The sequence below is a fragment of the Bubalus bubalis genome, chromosome 15, assembly GCF_019923935.1.
Source record: "Bubalus bubalis isolate 160015118507 breed Murrah chromosome 15, NDDB_SH_1, whole genome shotgun sequence".
NCBI lineage: Eukaryota > Metazoa > Chordata > Mammalia > Artiodactyla > Bovidae > Bubalus > Bubalus bubalis.
In genome coordinates, this window is record NC_059171.1 from 16,073,392 (window position 1) to 16,087,903 (window position 14,512).

Genomic DNA, 14,512 nt, shown 5'->3' on the forward strand with positions numbered 1-14,512 from the left:
CCGGGGGTAAGTGTTCCTACCCTTTAGAGAGGCAAGCCTACTTCTAGATGTTTACCTTTCGGACTTGCTTTCCCATTGTATGCAAAACTACAGGCACACGAGTATCCCCTGCAGTAACAACTGTCATAGCAAAGCCTAGGAACCACCTCAGTGCCTTTCCAAAAAGAAACTGGTTAAATGAATCACGGTGCTGCCTTTAAAAAATAATGACGTAGGGTGTCAAAGGTGAGAGAGAAGAGTACTTTTATAAGATTTTTTTGTCTGTTTAAATTTGATTTTGTTTTTAGAATGGGTAAAAGGTATACATAGTTTAAAAATCAAAACAGTACGAAAAGACGTGCATTAAGGAGTTTGGCTCGCACTCTTGCCCACCCTTCCATCCCCCTGCCTCCCTCCGGTTCCCAGGTAACTGGTGGTGGGCAGCCTCCATCCAGGGCGGCCCCTCCTGGATTCACACACATGTATTCCTTCCCTCCTTCACCGCCCGCCTGCGTGACCGACAGCATGTGGAAATAACGGTGCTGTGTCCCTTCTCCAGTGAAGTTGTCAGAAACACTGTGGCTGCTTTCTGGGAGCTCTCTCTGGCTTCTTGAAGTCATGTTGGCTTCACTCTAAGGGAAGCCGTATTGGGAGCAGCCCAGTGGAGAGGCCCACATGTTGAGGAACTGAAGCCTTCAGTCATCCTCCAGGGAGGAACTGAGGCCAGTACACACACGGTGAGCTCAGAAGCAGATCCTCCAGCTCCAGTGGAGCCTTGGGATCAATGCAGCCCCCAGGGGACCAGCTCGGCTGTAGCCTCACGAGACACTCTGAGCCAGAACCTCCCAGCTGAGCCCCTGCTGGCTTCCAGACCCTCAGACACTGTGTGACATCACACTTGTTGCCTTAAGCTGCTAAGTGTTGGCATACTTTGTTTTGTAGCAATGGATAGCTGCTGCTGCTGCTGCTAAGTCGCTTCAGTCGTGTCCGACTCTGTGCGACCCCATAGACGGCAGCCCACTAGGCTCCCCCGTCCGTGGGATTCTCCAGGCAAGAACACTGGAGTGGGTTGCCATTTCCTTCTCCAATGCATGAAAATGAAAAGTGAAAGTGAAGTCGCTTAGTCGTGTCCGACTCCTAGCAACCCCGTGGACCGCAGCCTACCAGGCTCCTCCGTCCATAGGACTTGCCAGGCAAGAGTACTGGAGTGGGTTGCCATTGCCTTCTCCGCAATGGATAGCTAACATTCCATTTTATTTCCATTCCGTTCCTGTTTCTTTGGGGCTTCCCTGGTGGCTCAGCTGGTAAAGAATCTGCCTGCAATGCCGGAGACCTGGGTTCGACCCCTGGGTTGGTAGGATCTCTTGGAGAAGGGAACGGCTACCCACTCCAGTATTCTGGGCTGGAGAATTTCATGGACTGTATAGTCCATGGGGTCACAAAGAGTCAAACACGAATGAGCGACTAAGCATAGCATCTCATTGTGTAGAACATTTGTTCAGCTTGTCTCCTGAGTAGTCGTGGACATCTGTGTAGTTTCCCACTTTTCATTATTACAAACGATGCTGCTGTGAATTACTTGAAAGTAAATCTCTTCATATGGTGCCAGGGTATCTGCAGGAGAGGATCCCAGAAGTGAAGCTGCCAGGTCAAAAGTACATTTTGTACTTTAGGCAGATACTGCCAGATACCCCCTCCAAAGGGGATGTCTCCCCTTAGTATGTTTGAATTTTGAATCATGGGCCCGTTTTGCCTTTCAAATAATCTCTGCAGGTGACTGATGTTCCCCTGAGATTGAGCACCATTGCTGTCTTCTCTTGATCAGATGCCCTGAGCGGGTAAGAAGGGAAAGTTTAAAAACCCAAATTCCCTACATGCTTTTAAAGCATGCAAACAACAAAATTTCCAAACAGCTATTAGTACAAAAGCCCAGGAGAGCTCAGCGGCTGGGCTGGGAGCTCCCAGGATCGTCTGCAGCCAATGGTGAGGATGCCCCCTGAGAACAGTGCTTTCAGGCTCAGCAGGCTCCCCATAGAGGAAAGCAGTGCCCCTCTGCCAAGTACAGACTCGTCCTGCAAGAGCCTGGGGAGCCAATGTCCTTTCAGGATCCTTGTGGAAAGACTCAATCACTCTTCAAAACTTCAGCCTGAGATGAAGCTACGGGGACAGGACAGGGCATGGGGGATGCTCCAGAAAGAAGGGGCGTGCTCAGGGGGCCTGTCTGCATTATGGCTTGACAAGGCTGACCTGAAAGAGTTATAGCTATTTTATTCCATTGGAAAATGGAGTATTCTTAATATAAATTCATGGTGAGGAAAAAAAACCGCTCACCTCCACAGCCAGCCGGCTGTCTGTATTATGGATCACTCAATTGTATTTCCACTCAACACTACGTGAGGGATTACCCCAAGCCATCGAGAAATGTTCTGCATCAATAATGAGTCTAGATTGTGCCCGGAGAAGTAAGTCATGTTCCGAGCAAAGAGCAAGGGCCAGCTCTGCTTTGACTCTCGTCTGCAGTTATAATTTCAGTTGATACAACGCTTTCCCACTGTTCAGATTTTGGCGGCCCTTCTGCCCAAACGAAGACAAAATTCCCTTCATGTTTGGAAGCTTACTTTAGAGTATAGCAACGCAGTGTAGCTGGGGAAAACATGGGATGTATTATCAGAAGATTACATTTTTAATCTGGTGCTGTCACTTATTAGCAACTGATGTTGGCAAGCCATTAATCTTCCCAAAGCATAGTTTCCCTGGCTGGTAAATGAGAATAACAACAGCTGCTTTAATTAACCCATAGGGTCGTTCTCAAGACTCCCCTCCAAGAAAAATACTGCAAAAATGCCTTAGAAAAAAGTGTATGGTCTGTGCCTGGCTATAAAAGTGATTATGCACTTTGGAGCATTCATTTTAAAACCTCACTTCAAAGCCACTGTAGAAATTCTGCTCCATCTGAAATGATGGCGTTGACTCTCAGAATTCTGTTTGGTTCTTAGAAAAAGTCCCTTCCCATCTGTCCTCAGTATCAGGCTTTAGCATATCAGCCTGGTTTTTACAGCCTGCTGTCACAGAAGCTGCCCAGCCCCGTCTATGGCAATGCCATTCTTCAGTTGCTCAGCCCTAGGACCTCAGGTCACCCATAACTCTTCTGTCATATCCATGTGAAGATGGACTCTTTATATTAACCCATCAGCAAAGCTTGCAGGCTCTGCCTTCAAAGTCCAGCCTCAATCTGACCCTCTCACCCGCCTGAGAGGTCAGGCAGTGGCTCTCTTCCCACTCTCCCTGCTCCAGCCTTACCCATGGCCCATTTTGTGCACAGTGGTCCTTTAAGAAAAAAGTCAGTTCGTGTCACCCCACTGCTCAGAACCCTCCAGTGACCCCTTCTGACTTAGATGCAGCCACTGTGTGTGACTCCCATGAGGTCTGTCCTGGCTCATCGCCTGCCCGGTCCCCTGATCTCCTTGCCTTTCCTGAAACCTCCCCACCCGCTCCTGCCCCTGTTTACAGATGCTGTACTTCCTTGGATGTCATTCTTCTCAAACACCACGCATTCACTCGTCTCTTTCTCCAGGGCTCTGCTCAGTGTCACCTTCTCTGACATGGCATGGAAAATAATAAGCCCTCTGCACGCTCCAAATCAGCAGACCCTCTCCATCGCCCTCATCCTGCTTTTCTCTGTAGCACCTTCTCCTGACATATACATTTGTCTGTCTGTCTTGCCCCTCTTTCCTTCCGCCCCTGCCACCACATGTAAGCTTCACAAAAGCAGAAACTTGGTTTTACTCCTTGTTACGTCCCCAGAGACTGGAGGAGTGCCTGACTCAGAGAGAGGGGACTCACGAAATATTCCACAGATCAGTGAAGAAATGAATGAATGAATGAATGGATGGAGGGATGACCAAAGTAGGACACATACATGCATACATAAGCAGATATGCAGATAATCATGGTTATCTGATAATCTGACATTATGGTTACATGATGATCAATGATGTGGAACTTATTTTCTAATATTTATAGGCCATTTCTGTCTCTCCTTTTGTAACTTGTCTTTCCGTGTCTTTTGTTCATTTTTCCTACAGAGATGATAGTAGTATTTTATTTTATGTGCTTTTTATATATTAAGATATTTTGCTCATAGACATGCTTTCTATTTTAAATGTACCCTGTAGCATAAAGTACTGCTTTCATTTAAGGTGTCTGAAATATCTTAAAAGATTAAATAAGTCACTAATGTATGAATCATTTCCTTCTTTTGTTTCTGTTTCCACTTGGATTCTCAGAACTGGACGCTTGTGCTCTGGGCAAGCATGGTTGTGAACATTCATGTGTAAGCAGTGGAGACTCTTTCGTGTGCCGATGCTTTGAAGGGTATATACTCCGTGGAGATGGGAAGACCTGCAGAAGTAAGTTCTTATTGGAGTGGGTTCCCATTATTATGTCTGATCTCTGCCTGAAATCCACCAGCCTGATCTCTGTGTAAATCAGTTACTCTCAAAAACCATTGCCACAAGACCAGTAAATGTAATGTGGGATCATAGATCAGGAAAAAAACTGACATCAGGTTGAAAACTAAGGAAATGTAAATTAACTATGGGCTTTGTTTGATATTACTGTATCAGTATCGGTCCATTCATCATAACAAGCGTATCACACTACTGTAAGATGTTGATACTAGGGGAATCTGGGTATGCGGTTTACAGGGAATCTGTGTACTGTCTTCTCAATTTTCCGTAGATCTAGAACTGTCCTAAAAAAAAAAAAAAAAGAAAGACTATTAAAAAGAAAACAAACCAATGGACAAGTGACAAAAGTCAAAGCCAGAGCCACAACTGAAGGTGATACGCCCTGTGACAAGAAACAGTGTGTTCTACTGGAAGGATGTCCAGTCTGAAATCCAGATTCTCTCAGCTTCTAGCACTGCCATTTATTAGCTAGGCAAGCAGCTTAACTTCCCTGATCCTCTGCTTCTTTAACAATATTGTTGCTATTGTTTCTGGTGGCACAAATCCCTCTTAGAGACCCCCTTTTGATGAGAGGCCATTCTTACATCTCAGAAAGCAAGGTCTCTTCCATAGGGCCAAGACACGTCTCTGTCGAGTCAAAGGGGAGTGGGTAACCCTGAGCAAATGATTCCTGCCCTTGTCAGTCATCTTCTCAAGCTTCTCAAAGCTCTTTACTAAGAGAATCTCATATTGATGCATTTGAAGAAAAGATGGGTACCTGGAAGTATTACTCTCATTTTTCATAAAGGAAAGGGAAGCCTGCAAGAGGTTAAGTGATTCTCCAAAGTCACGTGGTCAGGGAAAAACTCAAAACTAGATTTCAGCATCACCAGTCCAAATTGAGGTTTAATGTCCTAAGTAATCATACCAGTGCCTGCGGAAGGCCCGTGATGGACTGCGTTTTTACGAGACACTGAAGTAGGTGCTGGTGGATGGCCGTGGCTGTGACAGGGAGGAAGCTCGGAGAGTGAACCCGAAGTAGAGCTGCTGAGCTCAGATGGCCCTGGAGTCCAGGGGCTGAGAAGGATGGGTCCTCCCAGGTGAAGCCCAGGGAAAACTGACGGTGGTGAAATTTTTAACTTTGCTGTCCTCAGGGAAAGATGTCTGCCAAGCAGTGAACCACGGCTGTGAGCACGCGTGTGTGAGCACTGGGGAGTCGTACGTCTGCAAGTGCATGGAGGGGTTCCGGCTGGCCGAGGACGGGAAACGCTGCAGAAGTAAGTCGATTCGACTCGGGACAGTTAGAGATCTTCTTCTAACGTTGGAAGTTTTCCGTTATAGTCAGTGTCACTATTCTAAGTTCCTGCCTTGGATGCTCTGCAACTGTTGTGCTTGTGATCAGTACACTGGACCCTCAGTGCTTCAGGAATTTCTCATCCAGGGTCCTGAGTTGTCAGGCTCTTCGTTGCTTTCACTTTCTCCCAGTTGTAGCCCCTTTCCACAGGAGTTGTATGGATGCGCAGAGCCTAGCAGAGTGCCTGGCTCGCCATTGGAAAGGATTAGAATCTGGGTCAGCAATCGCGGTGAGGGTCAAAGCATAGTTGTAGCGCTTTTTATTCTTGGAAAACCTTGTAAGTAAGGGCAGAAAGTGAGAGAAGGGATGAAGGGGTTTTTTTGGGGGGTCTGGATTATCCATTAACATTTACTTATGTGGATCACTCAGAACAGATTATGAGAGCTTTCTTATAAGGTATATTGCTCAGGGTTCTCCAGAGAACCAATAAAATGTGTGTGTGTGTGTGTGTGCACGTATGTGTGTGTGTATGTGTGTTTATGGATAGATGATAGATCAATAGGTAGATAGATAAGGAATCTGTTGGTGACCCAGGGAAGAGCTGATATTGCAGCTCCAATCTGAAGGCAGTCTGGAAGCAGAATTCCCTCTTCTTTGGGGGAAATTCAGTCTTTTTTTGTCTAAAGGTCTTCAAAATAGGACCCACCTATACTATGGAGGATATTCTACTTTACTTAAAGGCTCATGATTTAAATATTATCTAAAGAAGTACCTTCACAGCAACATCTAGACCAGTGTTTTATGCAACAACCAGGTGCCGTAACCTAGCCAAAGTGACTCATAAAATGAACCATCACAGCCCTGAGAGGGAGAGATGGGGACACGTGAGCTCAGTGAAGTGGGCAGGAGATGAGCACGGGGTCAGGATTTCCACCCCCTGTGAGATTTTGAGGTGTTAACCCCTATTTTCGGGGGGTCTTGACATGGTCTACTTGTTTTTGTGATACTCTGCTCCAGTGGGCAGGATGGCCCTTCTTTAGTTTAAAAAAAGAAAAAAAACTCATCTGAGGTGGAAGTTGATTTGGGGGTATTGATGCTTTTGAACTGTGGTGTTGGAGAAGACTCTTGAGAGTCCCTTGGACTGCAAGGAGATCCAACCAGTCCATCCTAAAGATCAGTCCTGGGTGTCCATAGGAAGGACTGATGTTGAAGCTGAAACTCCAATACTTTGGCCACCTGATGCGAAGAGGTGACTCATTTAAGTCACCTCTTCACATCAAAAGAGCCTGATGCTGGGAAAGATTGAGGGCAGGAGGAGAAGGGGATGACAGAGGATGAGATGGTTGGATGGCATCACTGACTCGATGGACATGGGTTTGGGTGGACTCCGGGAGTTGGTGATGGACAGGGAGACCTGGCGTGCTGCACTTCATGGGGTCACAGAGTCGGACACGAGACTGAACTGAACTGAACATCACAGATTGCTGAGATAACTTGGGGCTTCCACAGGTCAACACCGAGGGGTAAAGGAGAACTCACTCCTCATTATTCCTCCAGAAGGAGGGACTTTTCTGCCTTTAGCAGGAAGTTCTGTTTGCAAGACCGATTCCTGGGATGCCCGTGGGTCCATGGGCTGACTCTGCGGGGCGCCCTACTCAAGGCTGTGTTTTGCCTTCACGCGGCGCTGTCCTGCAGGGACCATGGCTACAGTTCTGCCATTATGTCTGCCTGAGACATTCGTTCATGCTTCTGTTTTTGTAAGCATGGAATGCACGTGTGCATCATTTCTACACTCAACACGCTTTTTGCTCAATAGGTTGAGCTTGTACAACTGGTACACAAGGCTCAACTTTTTCCTCTGAAATTTGATTGCTAAATCAAATCCTTCCAGAGGGATCTGTAGTCACTGATTGCAGTTTTGCAGGAAGCTTCTTAGGGAGCTAATGACATGAAGGAAGCAGAGAACAGAAGGCTTTCATGCTGTGGAGGAGGACCACTCAGGATACTTCCTGACTCAGACATGTCGCCGAGTGGCTGTGTGACCTTGGACTGCACTGTCAAACTTTGCTTCTTCATGTATCCATTGGGCGTGACTATCCCTGCCCTCCTCTCTCCACAGGATGCTGTGAAGATTAAAGAGCTGTCGCTACTGTGAAGAGTCTGAAGTGCCTCACACATGAGAACTGTACATTAGACAATTGAAATTGGGGTGTCTATGGGGAAAAATCAGAAGGGTGGGAAAATCAAACCTCAAAGTATATTGAACAATTCTAAAAATTATTAAATCCAGGACATCTGATCACCCAGCTTACCATTCAGTTTCATGGAAACTAGAGCTTTCTAAGAGGAGATTTCCTTTACCATGCCCTCTCCTGAGTATTAGACTGAAAGGGGGATGTTATAGAGGAGGTTTGAATGAAGCTTTTAATGGTTTATTTCCATGATCTGTCCTGACATGACTGTTCAATCCAGCTCGTTTCTACACTGACTGATGGGGTTGCTTCACTTCCTATATAACCCTCAGGGAAGGATGTCTGCAAATCGACCCACCATGGCTGTGAACACATTTGTGTTAACCGTGGCAATTCCTACATCTGCAAATGCTCAAAGGGATTTATTCTAGCTGAGGATGGAAGACGGTGCAAAAGTAAGTGATCTGAACTGGGTTTTTTTTTGCTTTAATTTGGTTTGGGAGCAATTTTTTTTTTGGAGTATTTGCAAGAAGTAAAATCCCTCACCTCTGCTTCTACCATAGATATAAATGTGTATGTGTAGATACAGAATGGGGAAGAGAGCTTAACTGCACCTGTGAAAACACTTTTGGTTTCAGTTGACAGTAAGTTCACGGTCAGCTGAGAGGCTAGAGTGATCCTAGCTGAATAAGAATGTCGGGAATGAGGGAGGTAAGACTTGTGTTCTTAAGCTTAAAAAATAGTATCTAAAGTGGCAGAAAAAGCCTTGAGAGAGGTATTTTATAATCTCAGGGTAGAGAACTTTCTAAACATGACATGAAACATAAAAGAAAAAGGAAAATGTGTAATGAGAGATTAAAGCTACAATACATTTTTTACCTTTTAGTTATCAGAGTTCAGTAAGTTCGATGATTCCTTACGTTGGCAAAGGTATGTTGTAATAGGCAATTGTAAATTTATCACTAGGTGTCTGAATTGGTACAACTTTTAGGAGGGCAGTTTGGCAAATATTTTAATTTTTAAAAATATTTTAAAAATAAATGTTTTTTTTTTATTTTTTAAAATAAAAAATATTAAAAAATTTTTTTAAACCAGGACACTGGTCCTGGTGTCTGAGTGATTCCCTGGCCCAGCAAATGGACCATGTTTCCAGAGCTCTGAAGACAGGGGGTAACACCCCAAAGTATGCCGAGCAGCTGCCAAGAACAAAGGCTGCAGCTCCCAGCTCCCGATACCTGGCAAACAAATGCGGGACTGCCTCAGAAACTGGTTGCTTCTCTGAGGTAATCCCCGCTCCCAGTGTATTTGGGGAGGAGCTTCGAAAACAAGCTGGGGAGTGGTTGTCCTTCTCTGAGACTGGAGAGATTCCACAAAAGAATCTGGATGTCGTGAAGGAGACAGTGGTTCAGGCAGAGGAAGCAGCTGATGAGATTCCTAGAAAGCTGGAGAAACAGGAGAAGAAACGCTTGAAGACAGAAAAGACTGGCTGCCATTGCCCTGGCATCACCAGAAAAAAGCAGTGTGAGGAGTGTGAGGAGACAAGTGAAAGACCCAAAAAGAAGCAAAAGCCCCAGAAGGCGCCTCAGGAAGATGGAATGGAAAACCCATCTGTCTCCTTCTCCAAACCCAAGAAAAGGAAACCTTTTTCCAAGAAGGAGCTGGTTAGTAGTGATCTTGAAGAGACAGCAGTGGAAGTCTTTCCAAGTGGAAGAAATCTTTCCCCAAAGAGGAACCAGTTAGTGACCTGAGTCAGGAAACAAGAGGGTCCCTGAGAAAAAAGAGGAAAAATTATCTTCCAAGGGGAAGCCACCCCCCAGTGAACCTGAAGACGCTGCTGCCAGCAAGCGCAGTAGCTCCAAGAGAAAGAAAACGCTCTGAAAGCTATCCCAGGAAAAACAGAATGGACATTTCCCTAGTGGGGCGTAACTTGCAGAGTTATTTCCCTAGTGGGGCATAACTTGCAGAGTTATTTCCCAACCATCCCCCAGAGCCCAATAAAAATAAAAACAAACTCACAAGAAAATAAAGGAAGGCAGTTCCAGTTGTAGGAGTTTATGCCGCAGAGAAGTGCATGTCTTCACAAAGCCACATATGAGGGAATATTTTGTGCAGTGTTATTTGTAGAGCAAAAATGGGAAATAAGTGCCTATTTATATGATGCTGATTAAATAAATCATGGTGCATCTGTACATTAGAATACTATACAGCTGGTAAAAGGAATGAAGCAAAACTTCCCTGGTGGTCCGACGGGTAAGGATCCACCTGCCAATGCATGGTGGTTCGATCCCTGGTCCAGTAGGATTCTACATGCTGCAGGGCAACCAAGCCCTGCATCACAACTGCTGAGCCCACTTGCTGCAACTACTGAAGCCCAAGCACCTAGAGCCTGTGCTCAGCAATAAGAGAAGCCACTGAAATGAGAAGCCCAGAGCACCGCAACAAAGAAGAGCTCCAACTAACTGCAACAAAGACCCGGTACAGCCAAGAATAAATAAATAAATATTAAAAAAAGGAATGAAGCAGCTCTAAATATATCCTCAAGATATTTTAAATGAAAAAAGCATGGTATCGAGTGGTTTTTCTAGTGCTACCATTGATGTATTTTGCAAAAGGCTCCCTCTAACATACTCTTTTTCTCAAGATAGGTATTGCTATAGAGGTTGACATAGAGAGATATAGCTATAGATAATCTTTGTGGTGTTTGAACTTTGTTCCATGTGCATGTAATATTTTTTAGAAAAAAAAATTAAAGATAAAGGATAGAGACAAAATCTAGAAAGCATCATGGTGAGGAAGTTCAGTATGATGTCAAGTGAAAAATAAAGGAAGAAACTGGGGATCTATGTAGAAAAAAAAGACCTGAGGTACCTTTCAAATACCAAAGTGGCAGTCATCCATTATTTATAGGGCATCCCCTAAACCCTGGGGAAAGAAAGGACATTGGAGAAAAGCCACAGCTTGGTACAGGGACAAAGACACCTTGTCTCAGAGAAACTGTGTGATTAATTAGTTAAGATCATGAGCTTTGATCTTACGGATTTTCATGAATTTGAACCCACTATTCCTACATTCATGTGACCTTGGAGAAATTATTTAACTGCTCTTGAGTCTCAGTTTCTTCCTATGATATTAGGATAACACCTTACAGAATCGTCATGAGAAATACATGACACCGTGTGTTTACAGGTGTTCAGCCCAGTGCTGGCACCGTGTCTCAGTGCCGACAATGATAGCTACTGTCAACCTCACCGCAGAGCCGTGAGCGGGCGGGCTTCCGTGGTAAGGCGGTGAGTTCCCTACCAGAAGAGGTGTTCAGGCCCAGGCTGAGTGAATGGCCATAGAGATGCAGTAAAGATGTGAGCAACAGGGGGGCTGGACCAGTGACCTTTAAAGGGGGCTGGACCAGTGACCTTTAAAGGTCTTGTCCAAACCCGAATTTCTGAAACTCTGTGAAAATTAAGCTCAGAAGGCAAATCACAGCTCTGCTCCAGTCTCACTGACTCAACTACCAAAAGAAAACATCCAAGGAAAGCTGAGTGACCTTCCTGCAAATAGGTGGCCAGCAAGCCGGGCTGTCATTAAAGTGAGAATAGGGCACCTCCCGCCCCGGTACTGTTCCGCTCCATCTAGGATTCTTGTCTCCTGCTGAAGTCGTCTGCTCCGCTCCCTGCAGGGAGGCTGCAGGTGTTCGTATTATTCTCTAAGAAAATAATATATGAGGGAAAAGAGAAAATAGATTCGCTGCTGAAAAATTATTCCACTATTTCTGAAATCTGCTAGAGAGCCAGGTGCACGCTGCCTGGGATTCAGGCTATGAATGTAAATGAAGTTCTGAATTGGCCATTTCCTCTTTCACTAACAAGAGGTCAATAGGTTGAGTAATGAGGACATGCGCTTAAATGGGGAAAGACAGGAACCCAACTCTTCCAACACACATACACAATTATTTTAGCATGTTAGTTGAGTCAAGAATAGAAATATTTTTGCATGTGTGTGTCTTTACTTCCTAATATTGCTGTGCTTCACTTTCAAGTATTAGACAGCTGCCTTGATATGTAAAAGAGAATGTTATATTGCATACTGCAGACTGTTTGAAATGAGATCATCCATTTGGGATCTGTAAATTTTTCTTATGTAGCCCTAAATAACAAAAAAAATCTCTCTATACCCAGCTTGCTAATGTATTTGCATAAAGCTTTTACTGTCAGCCATCTGAGGTGCCTGGAAAATGTCCATGTAGGTAAATAATTCTCAGTGATAATTCATTTTAAAACTTCAAAAGGTCAATGATGAGGCCCTGGCGGTCCAGTGGTTGGGACTCCTGCTGTCACTGCCAAGGGCCTGGGTTCGGTCACTGGTCAGGTGGGTAGGATCCCTCAGCCTGTGCAACAGGGCCAAAAAAAAAAAAAAAAAAAAAATGGTGAAGAGGGTACTTAGTGGTTGTACTACTGAATGGATACCACCTCTTTCGTGTATTTTCTCAACAAGCATTTATTGAACAGCTATTGTGTGCCAGGTATTGGAAGTACAGAAATTAATGAGACATGGCTCCTGCTGAGCAGGAACTGGTGGACTAGAGGAGGAAGCTGACCCTCAGCTAGCCGGCTGTTGTACAGTGTGGAACGCTGCGCAGAATGCACTGGACTGTGAACAGCACGGAGTGAGACTGTGCCTTGGTCACCTGCAGTCCTGCCGCACTGACTGCCTTACACAAAGCAGGAGCTCAACAAACAATTTTTGTTGACCAGATTAGTAGTGTGAAGGCTACACAGAGAGTAACGAACACAAGCTGGGCTACGAGGAAATCTCCCTAGAAGATCGAGATGACTGAGCTGAACTGGAAGAATCTCCAAGTCTATTGTGTGTGAGATGCCAGCACTGGAGTGATGTCACTCTCCTGGAGTAAAGTTTTTGGAATCTTTTGGGGGTGCTATCAGGCCCTGAAGGTACTCTACACACAGTCCTGACTGCTGGTGATCCGGGGTACAGTGTGGGTCTGGTTTCCAGTTTGTATATCTGCCATGTGTTTTTGCTTGTGGAAAATAACTATTTTTAACAATTCGACAATTGTTAAAATTGCCACACGTAAAGGCAATTGTGAACATTATGGTTGTTTGTGACTCTCCCGACACTTTCTGTCTATCCTGTGTTTCTATCTAAAGAATAAAGGTAGATCTCCAAAATAGTTATGCCTCCAGTGGAAGTGTAATTTTCTTCTCTTCTTGTGCATGCTTTTTTTTTAAAATCATTTAACCATTACAACTTTCCTTTTATTCCCATAGGATGCACCGAAGGCCCAGTTGACTTGGTTTTTGTGATCGATGGGTCCAAGAGCCTTGGAGAAGATAATTTTGAGATTGTGAAGCAGTTTGTCACTGGAATTATAGATTCCTTGGCGATTTCTCCCAAAGCTGCTCGAGTAGGGCTGCTCCAGTATTCCACGCTGGTCCGCACAGAGTTTACCCTGAGAAACTTCAGCTCAGCCAAAGACATGAAAAAAGCCGTGGCCCACATGAAATACATGGGCAAGGGCTCTATGACCGGGCTGGCCCTGAAACATATGTTTGAGAGAAGTTTTACCCAAGTAGAAGGGGCCCGGCCTCTCTCCGCACGGGTGCCCAGAGTGGCCATCGTCTTCACGGACGGACGGGCTCAGGACGACGTCTCCGAGTGGGCCAGTAAAGCCCAGGCCAGTGGTAACGTGGGATGGGGGTGTGTTTTACCCCACTCAGGTTCAGGTTTCTTAAACTTGCTTGGTGTTCACATTGGGGTGGGGGAGCATGGGAGTGAGATTCCTTGAGGGGACACAACGGCTTCCTGTCACCGCGCTTACACACCTTTACTAAACTGCCACCTAGTGGCCTTAAAGGGACCCCACAGGGATGCCAAAGTCTTGTGGACTGTAAGGGGGTCTGCACACAGGTCACACATGAGTAATCATCTCCTGTGATGATTTACCAGCCAGGCTGTGACCTCCAGAGCAGAGAATCAATCCTACATGTGCTGTTTAACCAGAAAAATAAACAATGCTTCCCAGACACTGGTCTGGTTGTTTTAGAATCACCTGAAGAACTGGATAAAAATAGATTCCTAGTAGGAAGAGCTCTTACCAATATTTTTTTTTAATTTTTAAAATTTTTATTGGAGCAATATACCTTTTTTTTTTTTAAGCAACATTACCAGTGAACATACTGGGAGTGCAGTAGCCTTAAGACAGTGAATGGTCTTGTGTTTGCAGGAGGCAAAAGTGAGCTTTTGAGAAAATCAAAATGTCAGACGAGATCATGACTCTTAAACTCTGTTGCTCGGTAAAGCTTAGCCTCTTTGAGGTTTGTCTGACTCCACATATAATGCAGGGGGGACTTGAGGTTGCTTTAGATGTTTGACTATGTTGCTTTTGAGGTTTGACTATAGATGTCAAATGTGGCAGAGGAATATGGCTCTTGGCAAAAGGAAACCCCAAAGCTAGGACTGTTGGTAGACAGCTTGAGGGAAAGTGTCTGGATTCCTTGGGAAGATGGGAAGACCTGAGGGTCGTGAAGCAGTTTGCTTGAACACTGCTTTCTTTAAGAACTTATCGAGAGCACATTGCTTCAGCA

The 14,512-nt window shown here is 45.1% G+C and overlaps 1 protein-coding gene across 4 annotated transcripts in view; it reads left to right on the forward strand.

Annotated features, from left to right (window-relative positions):
• Nucleotides 1-14,512, forward strand: part of MATN2 (matrilin 2) — a 170,742-nt gene that overhangs the window by 148,992 nt on the left and 7,238 nt on the right. For all 4 annotated transcript variants that reach the window (XM_025265070.3, XM_025265072.3, XM_045162775.1 and 1 more), the window contains 4 exons: nucleotides 4,266-4,388; nucleotides 5,582-5,704; nucleotides 8,246-8,368; nucleotides 13,196-13,609. In XM_025265070.3, coding sequence (XP_025120855.3) covers nucleotides 4,266-4,388; nucleotides 5,582-5,704; nucleotides 8,246-8,368; nucleotides 13,196-13,609 — 783 coding nt within the window. The remainder of the gene's footprint in view (nucleotides 1-4,265; nucleotides 4,389-5,581; nucleotides 5,705-8,245; nucleotides 8,369-13,195; nucleotides 13,610-14,512) is intronic.